At 47.6% G+C, this 13,697-nt stretch overlaps 1 protein-coding gene across 2 annotated transcripts in view; it reads left to right on the top strand.

The window, feature by feature from the left end:
* The window catches only part of ABHD16A (abhydrolase domain containing 16A, phospholipase), a 38,761-nt gene extending 25,517 nt beyond the window's left edge, over positions 1–13,244 (top strand). For both annotated transcript variants that reach the window (XM_084840893.1, XM_084840892.1), the window contains 7 exons: positions 1,281–1,344; positions 3,498–3,554; positions 3,781–3,843; positions 4,323–4,399; positions 8,568–8,666; positions 11,711–11,757; positions 12,941–13,244. In XM_084840893.1, coding sequence (XP_084697019.1) covers positions 1,281–1,344; positions 3,498–3,554; positions 3,781–3,843; positions 4,323–4,399; positions 8,568–8,666; positions 11,711–11,757; positions 12,941–13,024 — 491 coding nt within the window. In that variant the 3' untranslated portion in view covers positions 13,025–13,244. The remainder of the gene's footprint in view (positions 1–1,280; positions 1,345–3,497; positions 3,555–3,780; positions 3,844–4,322; positions 4,400–8,567; positions 8,667–11,710; positions 11,758–12,940) is intronic.
* The last annotated feature ends 453 nt before the right edge of the window (positions 13,245–13,697 follow it).

Genomic DNA, 13,697 nt, shown 5'->3' with positions numbered 1-13,697 from the left:
TGGATGGGTGTGTAGCATCCATGGTTCCTGCTGAGGGTTTGTTTTTGCACTTTCCCAAGCAAGTGGTGGTGAATTGCTGCAGAATTTTCCAGGATTTTCCCTTTGGAGGGGTGCGCACTTGAAGATGTGTGGTGTACTTGTAATTATTTGTTTACAAATGTACAGGTTGAGCAGATATTTCAGGGGTACAAGAAATGTGTTGAGTTCAAAGGGACTTGCTTGAAGACAGACACAGCTGCCCAATACAGGGTGAGATGACTGGTCTGTCTACCTCAGCACTGTCTGTTCCAGGGGTAGGCAACCTGATGCCCTCCAGATGGTTTGGACTACAACTCCCATATGTTCTAGCCAGGATGAGCCATTGGTCAGGGATTATGGGAGATGTAGTCTGAAACATCTGCAGGGCACTAAGTTACCTCCCCCTGGTCTATTCCAACTGGCAGTGGATTGTCAAGTCTTCCCAGCCCTCTACCTGAGACTGCAGCTGTTCACCAAACTCAGTGATTGAGTGTGGGTTGTTGAACCGTGGGTTGCTTGCTGAACCGTGGCTTAGCATGTTGCTTGAATGCAGCACGTTTTCCGCAGAATGGGTTATGTTGTCTGAGCGCAGCCAGGGTGGCTCGTTAACCATGCAGTGTGGCTTGTAAACCACCCTGACAGCCCAACAGCAAACCAGGGATTCGCAAGGTGACTTGTTCGAGAAAATAAGCCACACTGCATTGTTAACAAGCCACCCTGGCTGCGCTCAGAGAGCACACTAACCCACGATTCAACAACCCACTTCAAAACAAGCCATGTAACCACTGAGTATGGGTTAGTGTGTTGTGTGAACAGCCATACTGTTTTAACTCAAGATGCTAAGGACTGAACATGGAGCCACCTGTGCTCTGTCACTGGGCTACGACCCCTTTCCTTTACTTGCCAGGATCAGGCTGCGTCATCTTCACAGCTCTTAGCATCCGTGTCTTTCCAAACTAGGGCTGGGTAATGCCGGTTTGATACCCCTGTTGCTCTTTATGAGAATACAACTCAGAAGTAGATTCCAGGTGGCTGATCGTCCAAACAGGCACAGGCAACCCACTGCGCCAATTGGCCACTAGCGTCCATTGCCTCCTGTCAGCGCCCAGGCCTCTCCCCACCTCTGCCGCACGACACGTAATTTGAAAACAGCAGGAAACTGGAAGTTGATTGTTCTGAAAGATATGCGAAGTAGGTTACGAAGTTAGGGATACGCTTGCTGGAGGACGAAGCTGACGTAACTTCTTTCCTTCGTTCCGCAGGGGGCCTGGTCACCCGGACAGTGAGGCAACATCTGAACCTGAACAATGGAGAACAGCTTTGCTGGTAGGCAGCCAGGAGAGTTGCGGAGGGAGAGGCTGAGCAATGAAGGGCATTGGCAAATAACGAGAAGAAAATAGCAAAAGTTACAATAGCTAATCTTCAAAATAGTAAGGTTTGTAATCCGCCCAGAGGACTTTTGTTATTGGACGGATTAAAAATATAATCAAATAAATAAAAAAGGTTGGGTTTTGTTGCTGTTTTTACGCACATCCATGACAAGGGGATGTGAAAATTAGCTGAGGGGCTGTCACTTAGGGTTGTATCCAGTGGAATCCTTTTGCCAGTGGATCAAATTCTCCCTCCTGCAGCCCACCAAATCTACTCTGGAGGGATATGCAGGGGAGAGAAGAGGAAGGGAAACTCACTGTGTGAGCCAAAGTCCTCTCACCCAACATTGCATTCATCACCTAATTAGAACAGTAGCCAAAGTCTTCAAATCCTACACTTTAACATAAATACCTTTAGACCAGTGTACATTGTAGGGAAGTGGGATGGAATATAAATAGAGCAAAGGCACATTGGCTTTGTTGCAAAGTTTTACCCTTTCTCACCTCTTGGAACCGTTGGTCTGAAAAGGGTTCCGAGGAGAGAGATTGGGTAATACAGTTTTAGAAGTATGGCAAGCGTGTAGGGGCAAGAAAGTAGCCCTGGCCAATTCTGAGACAGGAGACTGCTGCACATGCTACCTTTGGTCCCTCGAGCAAGGCCAATATACTAACGTAACAATTATTGATAATTAGATGGCTCCCATGGTGTGGCACCCCGGTTGTGGAATGCCCTCCCCTTGGAGGCCCGATTGGCACGTACATGGGTTTCATTTCGGCGCCAAGTAAAAACATAGCTTTTTACCAAAGCCTTTGAGGGCTAAGTGCATTCCCTAAAGTAGCACACTGTTTTAACTGTTTTATTGTTTTAGATTTAAATTGGTATTAGCTTGTTTAATGGTTTAATTTTTTTTTAGCTGTTTAAATTATTGTTCTGTACTGGTGAAATTGATTTTTAGCTGTATGCCACCCTGAGATCTTAATGATATAGGGCAGGATACAAATGTTATAAATAAATAAATAACTGGTGTACTGCAGGGATGCCAAACCTCTGGTCTACAGAGGTTCTGCATCCGGCCTCAGGAGCATCCTTGGGTTCCTCCAGGGGGTGAGGCATGGCACCCAAGCCCCACCCCCATGGGGAGAATGCATGCTGTGCAAAGCCAGGGACTTGGCTGGTGCTGGGAGGAGTAGCTGTTCCTCTCAGCACCACCCAAGTCCCTTTTTCCATGCCAACAGGGGAACGGGGCTCCATGCTTCTCTCGGCATGGAGGAAGGCAAAGGGGGGGGGGTAATGTCATCCGTTCCCCACCTAATTTCAGTTCTGCACCCTGGTGCACATACAGAACCAGGAGAGCGAGAGACGTATGTGGAGTTTGCCTATACATCCAGCTGTGTCTCACAATTAAACCAGCAAGTCTAATCTGGTTCAGGTGAAATGGGAAACTATGCTTATCGGTTTTGTAACAAGCCAGTTAGAACTTGGTTTAATATCCTGACCTGGTTCGCACATAACGAGAAGCCACGGTGGGTGAATTTCCCTGTGGGGGGTTTGGTTGCAGCGCCAGCCACCATTTTGAATATTTGGGGCACAGCAGGGACACGCCGTAGCTTCTTGTTACATGCAAACCCCAGTGAGGGTGGGTTGGGGTGGCCGACTAGCCACCCAGGACCCATGGGCTGTTTTAGGGTTGCGGTGGCTTGTCAACCACCCCAACAACCCACCCTCGCCGGGTTTGCATGTAAGGAGGAGCTACGGCGTGCCCCCACCGCACCCCTAATATTCAAAGGCAGCTGCCGCAACAATGAAAAAACCACAGAGAAATTCACCCGTAGTGGCTTCTCTTTACATGCGAACTCTGGGTCTCTGTCTTGCTCCAAAGCAGGTAACCATTCATCCAAACCAGGAAAGAACAGGGAATGATGGTTCATTAGAGACTTCCTGATTTAATTGTAGCTCATGCAAAGGGACTCTGTACATGAACTCATATGTATCTTAACAAGCAGAGATATGATCATCTGAACTGGGCCAATGTCTACTTGGATGGAACATTTACTGTTTTCTCATGTGCCTCACACAAAGCACATGCCTTAACATTGTCTCCTCTTCAGGTACCAGGGACCCGTGTTGCTGGTGCGTAGAACCAAAGATGAGATCATCACCACAACGTGAGTAAAATGGCAATCAAGAAAAATACCAAGATGCCCAGCCAGCATTGCTAAGCTGTAGCTGGCCTGGTTGAGATGTTAGAGATGAGAGAGTTAAAATGAAGCTTGTTTATATTTGTCATCCTTCAGAGCAGGGCCATCATGCATGATCCAGCGGGACTCTTGTCTCTTTGGTAGAGTACACCTAGTAATACAGTTTTAACTCTGTCCTCTCCTGGGTTTCCAGGGTTCCTGAAGATATAATGTCCAACAGAGGGAATAATTTGCTTCTGAAGTTACTGCAGTACAGGTGAGCGGATGTTATTTGTTACCATTTATTTAGTCTATTTATGAATTCTCCCTCTGCTCAATGATCACTCAAGGCAATGTACAAATAAAATAAACTAATAAAATGAATTTAAAATACATCAACAAAAGACAGAAGCCAAAAAAAAGAGCATAAAACCAGAGAGCAACAGCAAAATCAGAGAGTGACATTAACCATTAAAGCCTCAACAGAACAATGTCGTTTTCACAAGCCATCTAAAGGACAATACATAGGGAGCTAACTTAATTTTTTTTTTCTAGAACCCAGCTCAAAGGGGCACATTTTGGATGGGTTATCTTGAAGAAAGGGTAGATCGATATAGAACCTTAAAGAAAACATAGATGAATATTGAATTGGTCTTCTAGGCCACCCATGAAAGCAGAGCCCCAAACTTTATAGGCTGTGAGGTAGGAAGCAGAAGCCAATCAGAATCTATTTCAGCAAGTTTTTCCCTATGCCAGGTATCCCAAAGTCATGGCTGAAGAGGGTGTGAGAGTCGTACGGGAATGGCTGGAAGCTTCCACACCCATGGAGGAAGGTAAAGTTGGCAAACACTAGGCTTCGCCTCTCTCCCAGTGGCAATAGTAAATGGGCATGGTCAGGTATAGCGTCGCAACAAACAGTTTAGTAGTCGTACAAAAGCACAGACACAAGCTTTGAGATTATTATTTTTTTACATTTCAGCTGTGATTTTGCCATACTACTGAAGAAGGTGGATTTCTCAGATGGGTGCCAGGGTTCAGGCCTATGGGGGCTCTTGTCATCTGACCTGGGAGGACATCCTGTTCCTTAATTCTACATTTTGTGGGGATAGGTTGCAGTTGCTCAGTAGAAGAAAAGTGGGGGAAGACACTGTACTCTAACCTCTTTCGGCCCAAGGGCCAAATCCAATTTGGAGAAGCTCTTGGGGGCTGCATTCTAGCGGTTTGTTGTTGTTCAGTCATGTCCGACTCTTCGTGACCCCATGGACCATAGCACGCCAGGCCTTCCTGTCCTGCGCTCTCTCCCGGAGCGTGCTCAAGTTCATATTCATTGCATCCGTGATGCTATCTAGCCATCTCATCCTCTGCCGTCCCCTTCTCCTTTTGCCCTCAGTCTTTCCCAGCATCAGGGTCTTTTCCAGGGAGTTTTCTCTTCGCATTAGGTGGCCAAAATATTGGAGCTTCAGCTTCATTATCTGTCCTTCCAATGAGCACTCAGGGTTGATTTCCTTTAGGATGGACTGATTTGACCTCCTTGCAGTCCAGGGGACTCGTAAGAGTCTTCTCCAGCACCACAGTTCGAAAGCATCAATTCTTCAGCGCTCAGCCTTCCTTATAGTCCAGCTCTCACAGCCATACATTACTACTGGGAAAACCATAGCTTTGATTAGACGGACCTTTGTCGGCAAGGTGATGTCTCTGCTTCTTACTATGCTGTCTAGGTTGGCCATAGCTTTCCTCCCAAGGAGCAAGCGTCTTTTAATTTCATGGCTACAGTCACCGTCTGCGGTGATCTTGGAGCCCAAGAAAGTAAAATCTGTCACTGCTTCCATTTCTTCCCCTTCTGTATGCCAGGAAGTGATGGGGCCAGATGCCATGATCTTCGTTTTTTTAATGTTGAGTTTCAAACCAGCTTTTGCACTCTCCTCTTTCACCCTCAACAAGAGGCTCTTGAGATCCTCTTCGCTTTCTGCCATTAGGGTGGTATCGTCTGCATATCGGAGGTTGTTGATAATTCTCCCAGCAATCTTAATTCCGACCTCTGATTCATCCAACCCGGCATTTCTCATGATGTACTCTGCATATAAGTTAAATAAGCAGGGTGACAATATGCAGCCTTGTCGTACTCCTTTCCCAATTTGGAACCACTCGGTTGTTCCATCTCTGGTTCTTACTGTTGCTTCTTGACCCTCGTACAGGTTTCTCAGGAGACAGGTAAGGTGGTCTGGTACTCCCATCACTTTCAGAATTTGCCACAGTTTGTTGTGATCCACACAATCAAAGGCTTTAGCGTAGTCAATGAAGCAGAAATAGACATTTTTCTGGAATTCTCTTGCTTTCTCCATGATCCAGCGAATATTGGCGATTTGATCTCTAGTTCCTCTGCCTCTTCGAAACCCAGCTTGTACTTCTGGTAGTTCTCGGTTCGCATACTGCTGAAGCCTAGCTTGTAGGATCTTGAGCATCACCTTGCTGGCATGTGAAATGAGCGCAATTGTGCGGTAGTTTGAACACTCTTTGGTGTTGCCCTTCTTTGGAATTGGAATGTAAACTGACCTTTTCCAGTCTTGCGGCCATTGTTGAGTGTTCCAAATTTGTTGGCATATTGAATGCAGCACTTTAACAGCATCATCTTTTAGGATCTTAAATAGCTCAGCTGGAATACTGTCATCTCCGCTAGCTTTGTTGTTAGTAATGCTTCCTAAGGCCCACTTGACTTCACTCTCGAGGATGTCCGGCTCAAGTTCAGTGACCACACTGTCATGGCTATCAGGGACATTCAGATCTTTCCTGTATAGTTCTTCTGTGTATTCTTGCCACCTCTTCTTAATCTCATCTGCATCTGTTAGGTCCCTGCCTTCTTTGTCCTTTATCATGCCCATCTTTGCACAAAATGTTCCCTTGAGATCTCCGATTTTCTTGAAGAGATCTCTAGTCTTTTCCATTCTGTTGTTTTCCTCGATTTCTTTGCATTGTTCATTTAAGAAGGCCTTCTTGTCTCTCCTTGCTATTCTCTGGAACTCTGCATTCAGTTGGATATATCTTCCCCTTTCTCCCTTGCTTTTCGCTTCCCTTCTTTCCTCAGCTACTTGTAAAGCCTCATCAGACAGCCACTTGGCTGTCTTGCATTTATTTTTCTTTGGGATGGATTTCATTGCTGCCTCCTGAACAATGTTACGGACCTCCGTCCATAGTTCCTCAGGCACTCTGTCTATCAGGTCTAATCCCTTCAATCTATTCCTCACCTCCACTGTATATTCATAAGGGATATGATTTAGGTCATACCTGAATGGTTTAGTGGTTTTCCCGACGTTCTTCTATTTAAGCCGAAATTTTGCAAGAAGCAGCTCATGATCTGAGCCACAGTCAGCTCCAGGTCTTGTTTTGACTGACTGCATAGAGCTTCTCCATCTTTGGCTGCAAAGGACGTAATCAATCTGATTTCGATATTGACCATCTGGTGATGTCCATGTGTAGAGTCGTCTCTTGTGCTGTTGGAAAAGAGTGTTTGCTATGATCAGCGTGTTCTCTTGGCAAAACTCTATTAGCTTTTGTCCTGCTTCATTTTGTACACCAAGGCCATGCCTGCCTGTTATCCTGGTGATTTCTTGACTTCCTACTTTAGCATTCCAATCCCCTATGATGAAGAGGACATCTTTTGTTGGTGTTAGTTCTAGAAGGTGTTGTAGGTCTTCATAGAACCGATCAACCTCAGCTTCTTCGGCCTCAGTGGTTGGGGCATAGACTTGAATTACTGTGATGTTGAATGGTTTGCCTTGGATTCGTACTGAGATCATTCTATCATTTTTAAGATTGTACCCCAGTACTGCTTTTCCCACCCTTTTGTTGACGATGAGTGCTACTCCATTTCTTCTAAGGGATTCTTGCCCACAGTAGTAGATATGATGGTCACCTGAATTAAATTCGCCCATGCCTGTCCATTTTAGTTCACTGATTCCCAAGATGTCGATGTTCAATCTTGCCATCTCATGTTTGACCACCTCCAGCTTACCTTGATTCATTGATCTGACATTCCAGGTTCCTAAACAATATTGTTCTTTACAGCATCGGATTTTCTTTTTACTACCAGACACATCCACAGCTGAGTGTCCTTTCAGCTTCGGCCCAGCCGCTTCACTCTTTCTGGCACTACTTGGAAATACCCTCTGCTCTTCCCCAGTAGTATATTGGACACCTTCCGACCTGAGGGGCTTATCTTCCGGCGTCATCTCTTTTAGCCTTGTGATACGTTCCATGGGGTTTTCTTGGCAAGAATATTGGAGTGGGTTGCCATTTCCTTCTGCAGTGGACCACATTTTGTCAGAATTCTCTGCCATGACCTATCCGTCTTGGGTGGCCCTGCACGGCATAGCTCACTGAGTTACGCAAGCCCCTTCGCCACAACAAGGCAGTGATCCATGAAGGGGCATTCTAGCGGTGGGCGGGGCCAAAGGCAAAAGGAGCAGGGCCAGAAATACCAGCTTATTTAAACCAGCTTACCAGCTGGTTACCAGCTAGTTACCATTACCAGCTTAGCTTAAAGCCCTTACTGCTAGCAGCAAAGCTTTAGAAGAGGCATTTTAACCTTTTAGAACGGGGGTGGGGGGACTGCTCAAAAGCTGTGGGGGAAAGGTGATGCGGACAGGGGAGAAGGGGGCTGGCCATCAGGGGAACACGGGTGAACACCGGTGGTCCATATTTGGTCCATGGGTCTGAGGTCCAGCCCCCCTGCTGTACTTGCTCAGAGGTCCTCTTAAAGAAGGTGCATGGCTAAAGATGGGAGGCAGGGCTGAAGTCGGCGCATTGGGGCTATCGGACCAAAGGTAATGGTGCACATGAGGAAAATGTAATGATTCTTCCAAACTAAACCAGAGTTCCCGGTGTACTGTAGTGGTGCTGAGTTTGAGGTAACTTGCTATGTGGTTGTCAGGGAAGCACATCATGTCTGCAACCCACCGACATTCAGACCAAAGGCCCCACACTCACGCTCAGTACTTGTCACAGCCTCCATTTACAGCCGCTATGAAGTGGAAGACGACTGGTGCTCATCTGTATTGAAGTCGTATAAAGCCGAAGATGGAGATGAATTTCCCTGGAGTGTCGGTGAGGCCTGCGCTACAGGGGAAAGGAGCAAACAGTGGGGGAGGGAATTGGGATTGGAATGCAAACAGGTTGTAGAATTATGACAAGTCGAGCTTGAACTGGCTGGTGGAAATGTTAGAGACCTGTTACCCAGACTGGCCAGTGAAACTAAAGGATGGGGGATGGTTGGCTAATAGTGTTGTTCTGATTGTTACTGGCACAGGAATTAGCCAGTGGCAGGTTGTAATCCCCGGACTCATGGACCTATCATGGGACTAGATTTCAGAACAGACAAACCAGTGGAAAAATGGAAGATGTGGAACCTGAGAAGAGGGTGTGTGAGAGTTGCCTACAAAAGAGGATTGTTTGAATGAGAATCCTGAGAATGGTAATTGACCTGTAGGATGTTGGAGGCTTGGGGAATGAGTCTAGATAGCAAGAGGCTCCTGAAGAGAGGTGGATAATGCCGGAGACTGGTCGGTTGGCTGATGAGATTTAATAGCTTGAGGGGAGGGTTGCAGGCAACTTAATAATATATTGGGGGCTGTGTGGGAAACTGAATCAGCCAGAGTTAATGACCTGGTTCGCACGTCATAGCTACCCAGGGTAGTAGTTGTGAACAAGTAGGAGCAGGCTTGCTGGCTGCCCGCTTCCACTGAGCTAAAGAACCCAGTGACACTCTGTCCCTGGGTTGTTTATCATGACATTTGTACTCAGAATTGTGGGTTGTTGGGAGAAGAACAACTAGGGATGGGTGGATTCCCTTCCTTTCAGTCTGTGGGGAACCTGGCTACTTTCTCACTCATTGTTAAAATGCCACCTTTACCTTGAAGGGCAGATTAAGTGTGTTTAGTTTTTCAAAAATACATGCTAGGTAGCATACTACCGACAGCCACTTGTCATCGCAGAAAACGTCAGCCAATTTGGAGCAAATTCACTCTCCTTTGGCTGGATGGCAGCTGCTCCGGTGCCATGGCAGGGCAAGCGACTGCGCCTTCCTCCGCCGTGCCTGGCAGGGGCTGGCGCAGTTGCCCTCAGTGGCTGCGGCAGAGGCAGGATAGGACTGGGGCTGAGGGAGAAATGCCCTGGAGCTTTCCTCTCGGCTCCCGTCCCATCCTGCTGCCTCCACCACCACTGCACACAGTGGCAGCTCGTCAGGGCAGCAGGAGGCTGCTCAATTATCGGGCGGCTCGTGCACCCCAATGGGTCACCTTGCGCACCCCTGGAGTGCAAGCCCCCACTTTGGAGACCACCGGTTTAGCACCGCGGGTGTAGGCGGGAGACAGCACGCTCACTTCCGCTTCATTCACAACATAATATTGTGAATGATAATATTGCCGCAGGGCACCATCCTGTCCCCAATGTTGTTTAACATCTATATGAAGCCACTGGGAGCAGTCATTAGGGGATTTGGAGCTGAATGCCATCATTATGCTGATGACATGCAGCTCTATCTCCCTGTGACATCTGAACCAGGAGAGGCTGTGCAAGTCCTGAATCAGTGCCTAGACTCAGCAATAGGCTGGATGAGGGCCAGTAAACTGAAGCTGAATCCTGGCAAGACGGAAGCCCTGTGGGTGAGTGGTTCCTGGGTCCAAGAGATAGGCTCATTCTGTTCTGGATGGGGTTCTGGATGGGGTTGCACTCCCTCTGAAAGATCAGGTCCATAGTCTGGGGGTACTCCTACACCCATCACTGTCGCTGGAGGCCCAAGTGGTTGCGGCAGCACGGAGTGCCTTTTACCAGCTTCAGCTGGTTCGCCAGCTACGGCCTCTCCTCAACAGGGATAGCTTGGCCACGGTGGTACAGGCATTAGTACCCTCAAGACTGGATTACTGCAATGCGCTCTATGTGGGGCTGCCCTTAAGGCTGGTCCGGAAGCTGGAGCTAGTGCAGAATGCAGCAGCTTGGCTGCTGTCAGGAGCTGCCCCTTTTCAGCATGTTACTCCTTTGCTGAGGGAACTGCACTGGCTGCCTATTCGCTACCGGGCCAGGTTTAAAGTATTAGTACTAGTGTACAAAGCCCTAAACAACTTGGGACCAGGATACCTGAGAGAGCACCTCCTTCCCTACCAACCTGCCCGGACCTATGGCTTAGTTGGAGTCCACCAGGAGAAGGGCCTTCAGTGTGGTGGCCCCCTTCCTGTGGAATTCCCTGCCTTGGGGGAGGTTATCCGGAGGTGTGAAGATCATCCTCAGCGGCCCTCTGCCGTGAGCCCCTGCCAAAGGAAGTGAAGCAGGTGACTACTAGGAGTAGGGCTTTTTCTGCTGTGGCACCCCGGCTGTGGAATGAGCTCCCTAATGAGGTTCACCTGGCACTTACACGGTATTCTTTCTGGCGCCAGGTGAAGACCTTTTTATTTTCCCAGGCATTTTAGTATTGTAGCTTTCTAGACTTTAGCTTTGCTGTTTTAAATCTGTATATTAAATTACTTTAAATTACAGTGCAGTAATTTAAATTTTAAATTACTGCACTGCGGCTAGGTTTTATTCTGGTTTTATTCTGGTTGTATTGTTATACTGTGGTTTTAATGTTTTATATATTTTATATTGTTTTATTGTGTGCTCTTTGGTTTTAATTTCTGTGAACCGCCCAGAGAGCTGTGGCTATTGGGCGGTATAGAAATGAAATAAATAAACAAACAACACCCAGGTCATTGCGAGCCAGGTCAGTGAAGTATCTGTGGTAATGACAGACCAGCTAAAGTCTTGGGAGACCCTAGGGCAGCCTTTCCAACCTGGTGCCTTCCAGATGTTTTGGGCTACAACTCTCAGCATTTCTGACCATTGGGCTTGCTGGCTGGGGCTGATGGGAGCTGGAAGCCAAAACATCTGGAGGGTACCAGTTTGGGGAAGGCTAGCATTAGGGGGTGGGTCAGTGAAATAAGGAATTGCTCCATTTGGAGAAGGAGACATGGGGCTTCACCACAGTTCTTTTACCAAACACTGTAGAGGAGACAGGTGAAGGCTTCATGGGGGGAGGGAGGTGCCAGGACCCCATCCCTCGCACGCTGCTGACTTGTTTCAACCCCCCGCCTCCACCCCTTTATTCTTCTTCAAACCAGGTGAAGACATGACGCTTGAAGGGAGACGGCAGCTTGCGCTATTCCTGGTAAGTTCCCCGAGTCTGTTGGAGGCCGCGTGTTCTGCTGCCTTTCTCAGATTCCATCAGGTGTGTCAGTGTCACATGCATCCAGTGAACCACTGTAGCCAGATGGTTTCATATCCCCTCCAACATAGTATGAACATACTGTATCGTACAGTATTTTATTCTTTCCAGTATCATATTGCATATTTTTTAACAGGTCATATGGCATTTTTGTCTTTTAACTTCTTGCAATCCACTCAGAGAACATTGGTTATTGGGAGGATTAAAAACATAACAAATAATAAGCAATACTGTTTTATATAGTGTCAGACCGTTGGTCCACTTAGCCCAGTACTGTTTCCTCTGACCGGCAGCCGCTCTTCAGGGTGCCATTACAGGTCCCTTTAAGTGGAGACGTCACTGAGGGAACGTCAGACCTCCTGCATGCAAAGCCTGGGCTCCAACACTGAGCTAGGCACCCTTCCCTGTCCTCCTTAGTGCAGGGGTGAGTGTCATTGAGAGGCGGTGCAGTGCCCCTGTGAAGCAGCCCTTGCATCTGACGGGGGCCCAGCTGTTGCGGGCGATGCTGCGCCTGCCCCATCATCTCCACTACCGCTGCTTGGCCGCCATTTGCTCTCTTTGCTTCAGGATATAGCCCCTTTCGGTGGAGAGAGGGCTCCTCCGGTGGCATGATGAGGAGAGGCCAGCAGGGGTTTCTTGACTAGGGTGCACTGAACATGGAACTGTCCCCAAAGAAAAACACCGTGCATAGCTAGTCCATGCATGCTCCAGTTGTGGCCTGCCCTAATCATTTGTGTGGGGTGGGGAGAGGGGGCCAGCCACCTCACTTCTTAAAATCTGCACTCGTCTCTCCTTAATTCATTCCCCTGTGCTGGACAGCAAATATTTAGAAAGAGGAAAAGAAGGGGATTGTTTTTCTGTTACCCTCATTAAAGCATGCAGGCCCTGCACTTGGTGCCTTCCAGATGTGTTGGACTGCAGTTCCCATCTTAGCCAACAGTGAACATGCTGGCTGCGAATGATAGGAGTTGCAGTCTGACACATCTGGAATTCACAAGGTTGGGGAAGGCTGCTCTACACTGTGTCCCAAATCCTTCCTCACTCCATTTTTTTTTTTAAATCACTGTTCATCCTTGAGCGCTCCCTCCGACTTCTAACCTTTTATATTTTTCTTCTCTCCCCACAGGCCCGGAAGCACCTCCAGAACTTCGAGGCGACACACTGCACTCCACTTCCTGCCCAAGAATTTAACCTCCCATGGAGCTTATAGCACCCCCTTCTCTTGCAGAATTCATGGCTTTTACTGTATTCCCCAGCCACCTGCATCGTGCATTTGCTTTTCTTGTGTGTGCTTGTATGTCTGACCATCGCTGTTACCCTCCCCACTGCACGCTGTAAATCTGCATCCTCTCCCCTGTAATATTTATCCTCTAACCCCCAAGCCCCCCACCTAGTTGTTGGGGTTCACAATAAAGATGGTATTTTTTATACTTACTGACTCTCTTTTTTTTACTGCCCAGTAATATATCGGAAAGGAGATGACCAGTGGTCTGTGCTGCTGCTGTGCAGGAGATACAGATGTAATATTTATCTTTATATAGATAAGAGGCTTTTTAAAATCTTATCATCTGACTGTGAGGCTTTCCTGCCACTGGATGGGGTACTGGGTTATCCTGGAATGTTCACAAACATTCTTGCTGCTCAGGACAAGAGAATCTTCTGAAGTGCTGTTTCTCTGAAGGAAGGCAAGATGTCCCAGATGGCTGTAACATCCTTCAGCAATCCTACCCACTGGGAAACTGAATAAGAAGAGGGTACAAGGTGACTGCAGGAAAAGTACAGTGTAAGCAGTGTGATTAAAGAAAACCTGCAGGGGGTCCAGGAAACTGAAAGATGAGGAAATCCAGACCCTTGGGACAGGAGGGCTATGACATTTGTTTTTT

Source organism: Heloderma suspectum, chromosome 2, assembly GCF_057233095.1.
Source record: "Heloderma suspectum isolate Gila_16-S chromosome 2, 16-S_ref, whole genome shotgun sequence".
In the NCBI taxonomy this organism is placed as follows: Eukaryota; Metazoa; Chordata; class Lepidosauria; order Squamata; family Helodermatidae; genus Heloderma; species Heloderma suspectum.
The sequence above is the reverse complement of the archived record's forward strand: the minus strand, read 5'-3'. Positions and strand labels throughout refer to the sequence as shown.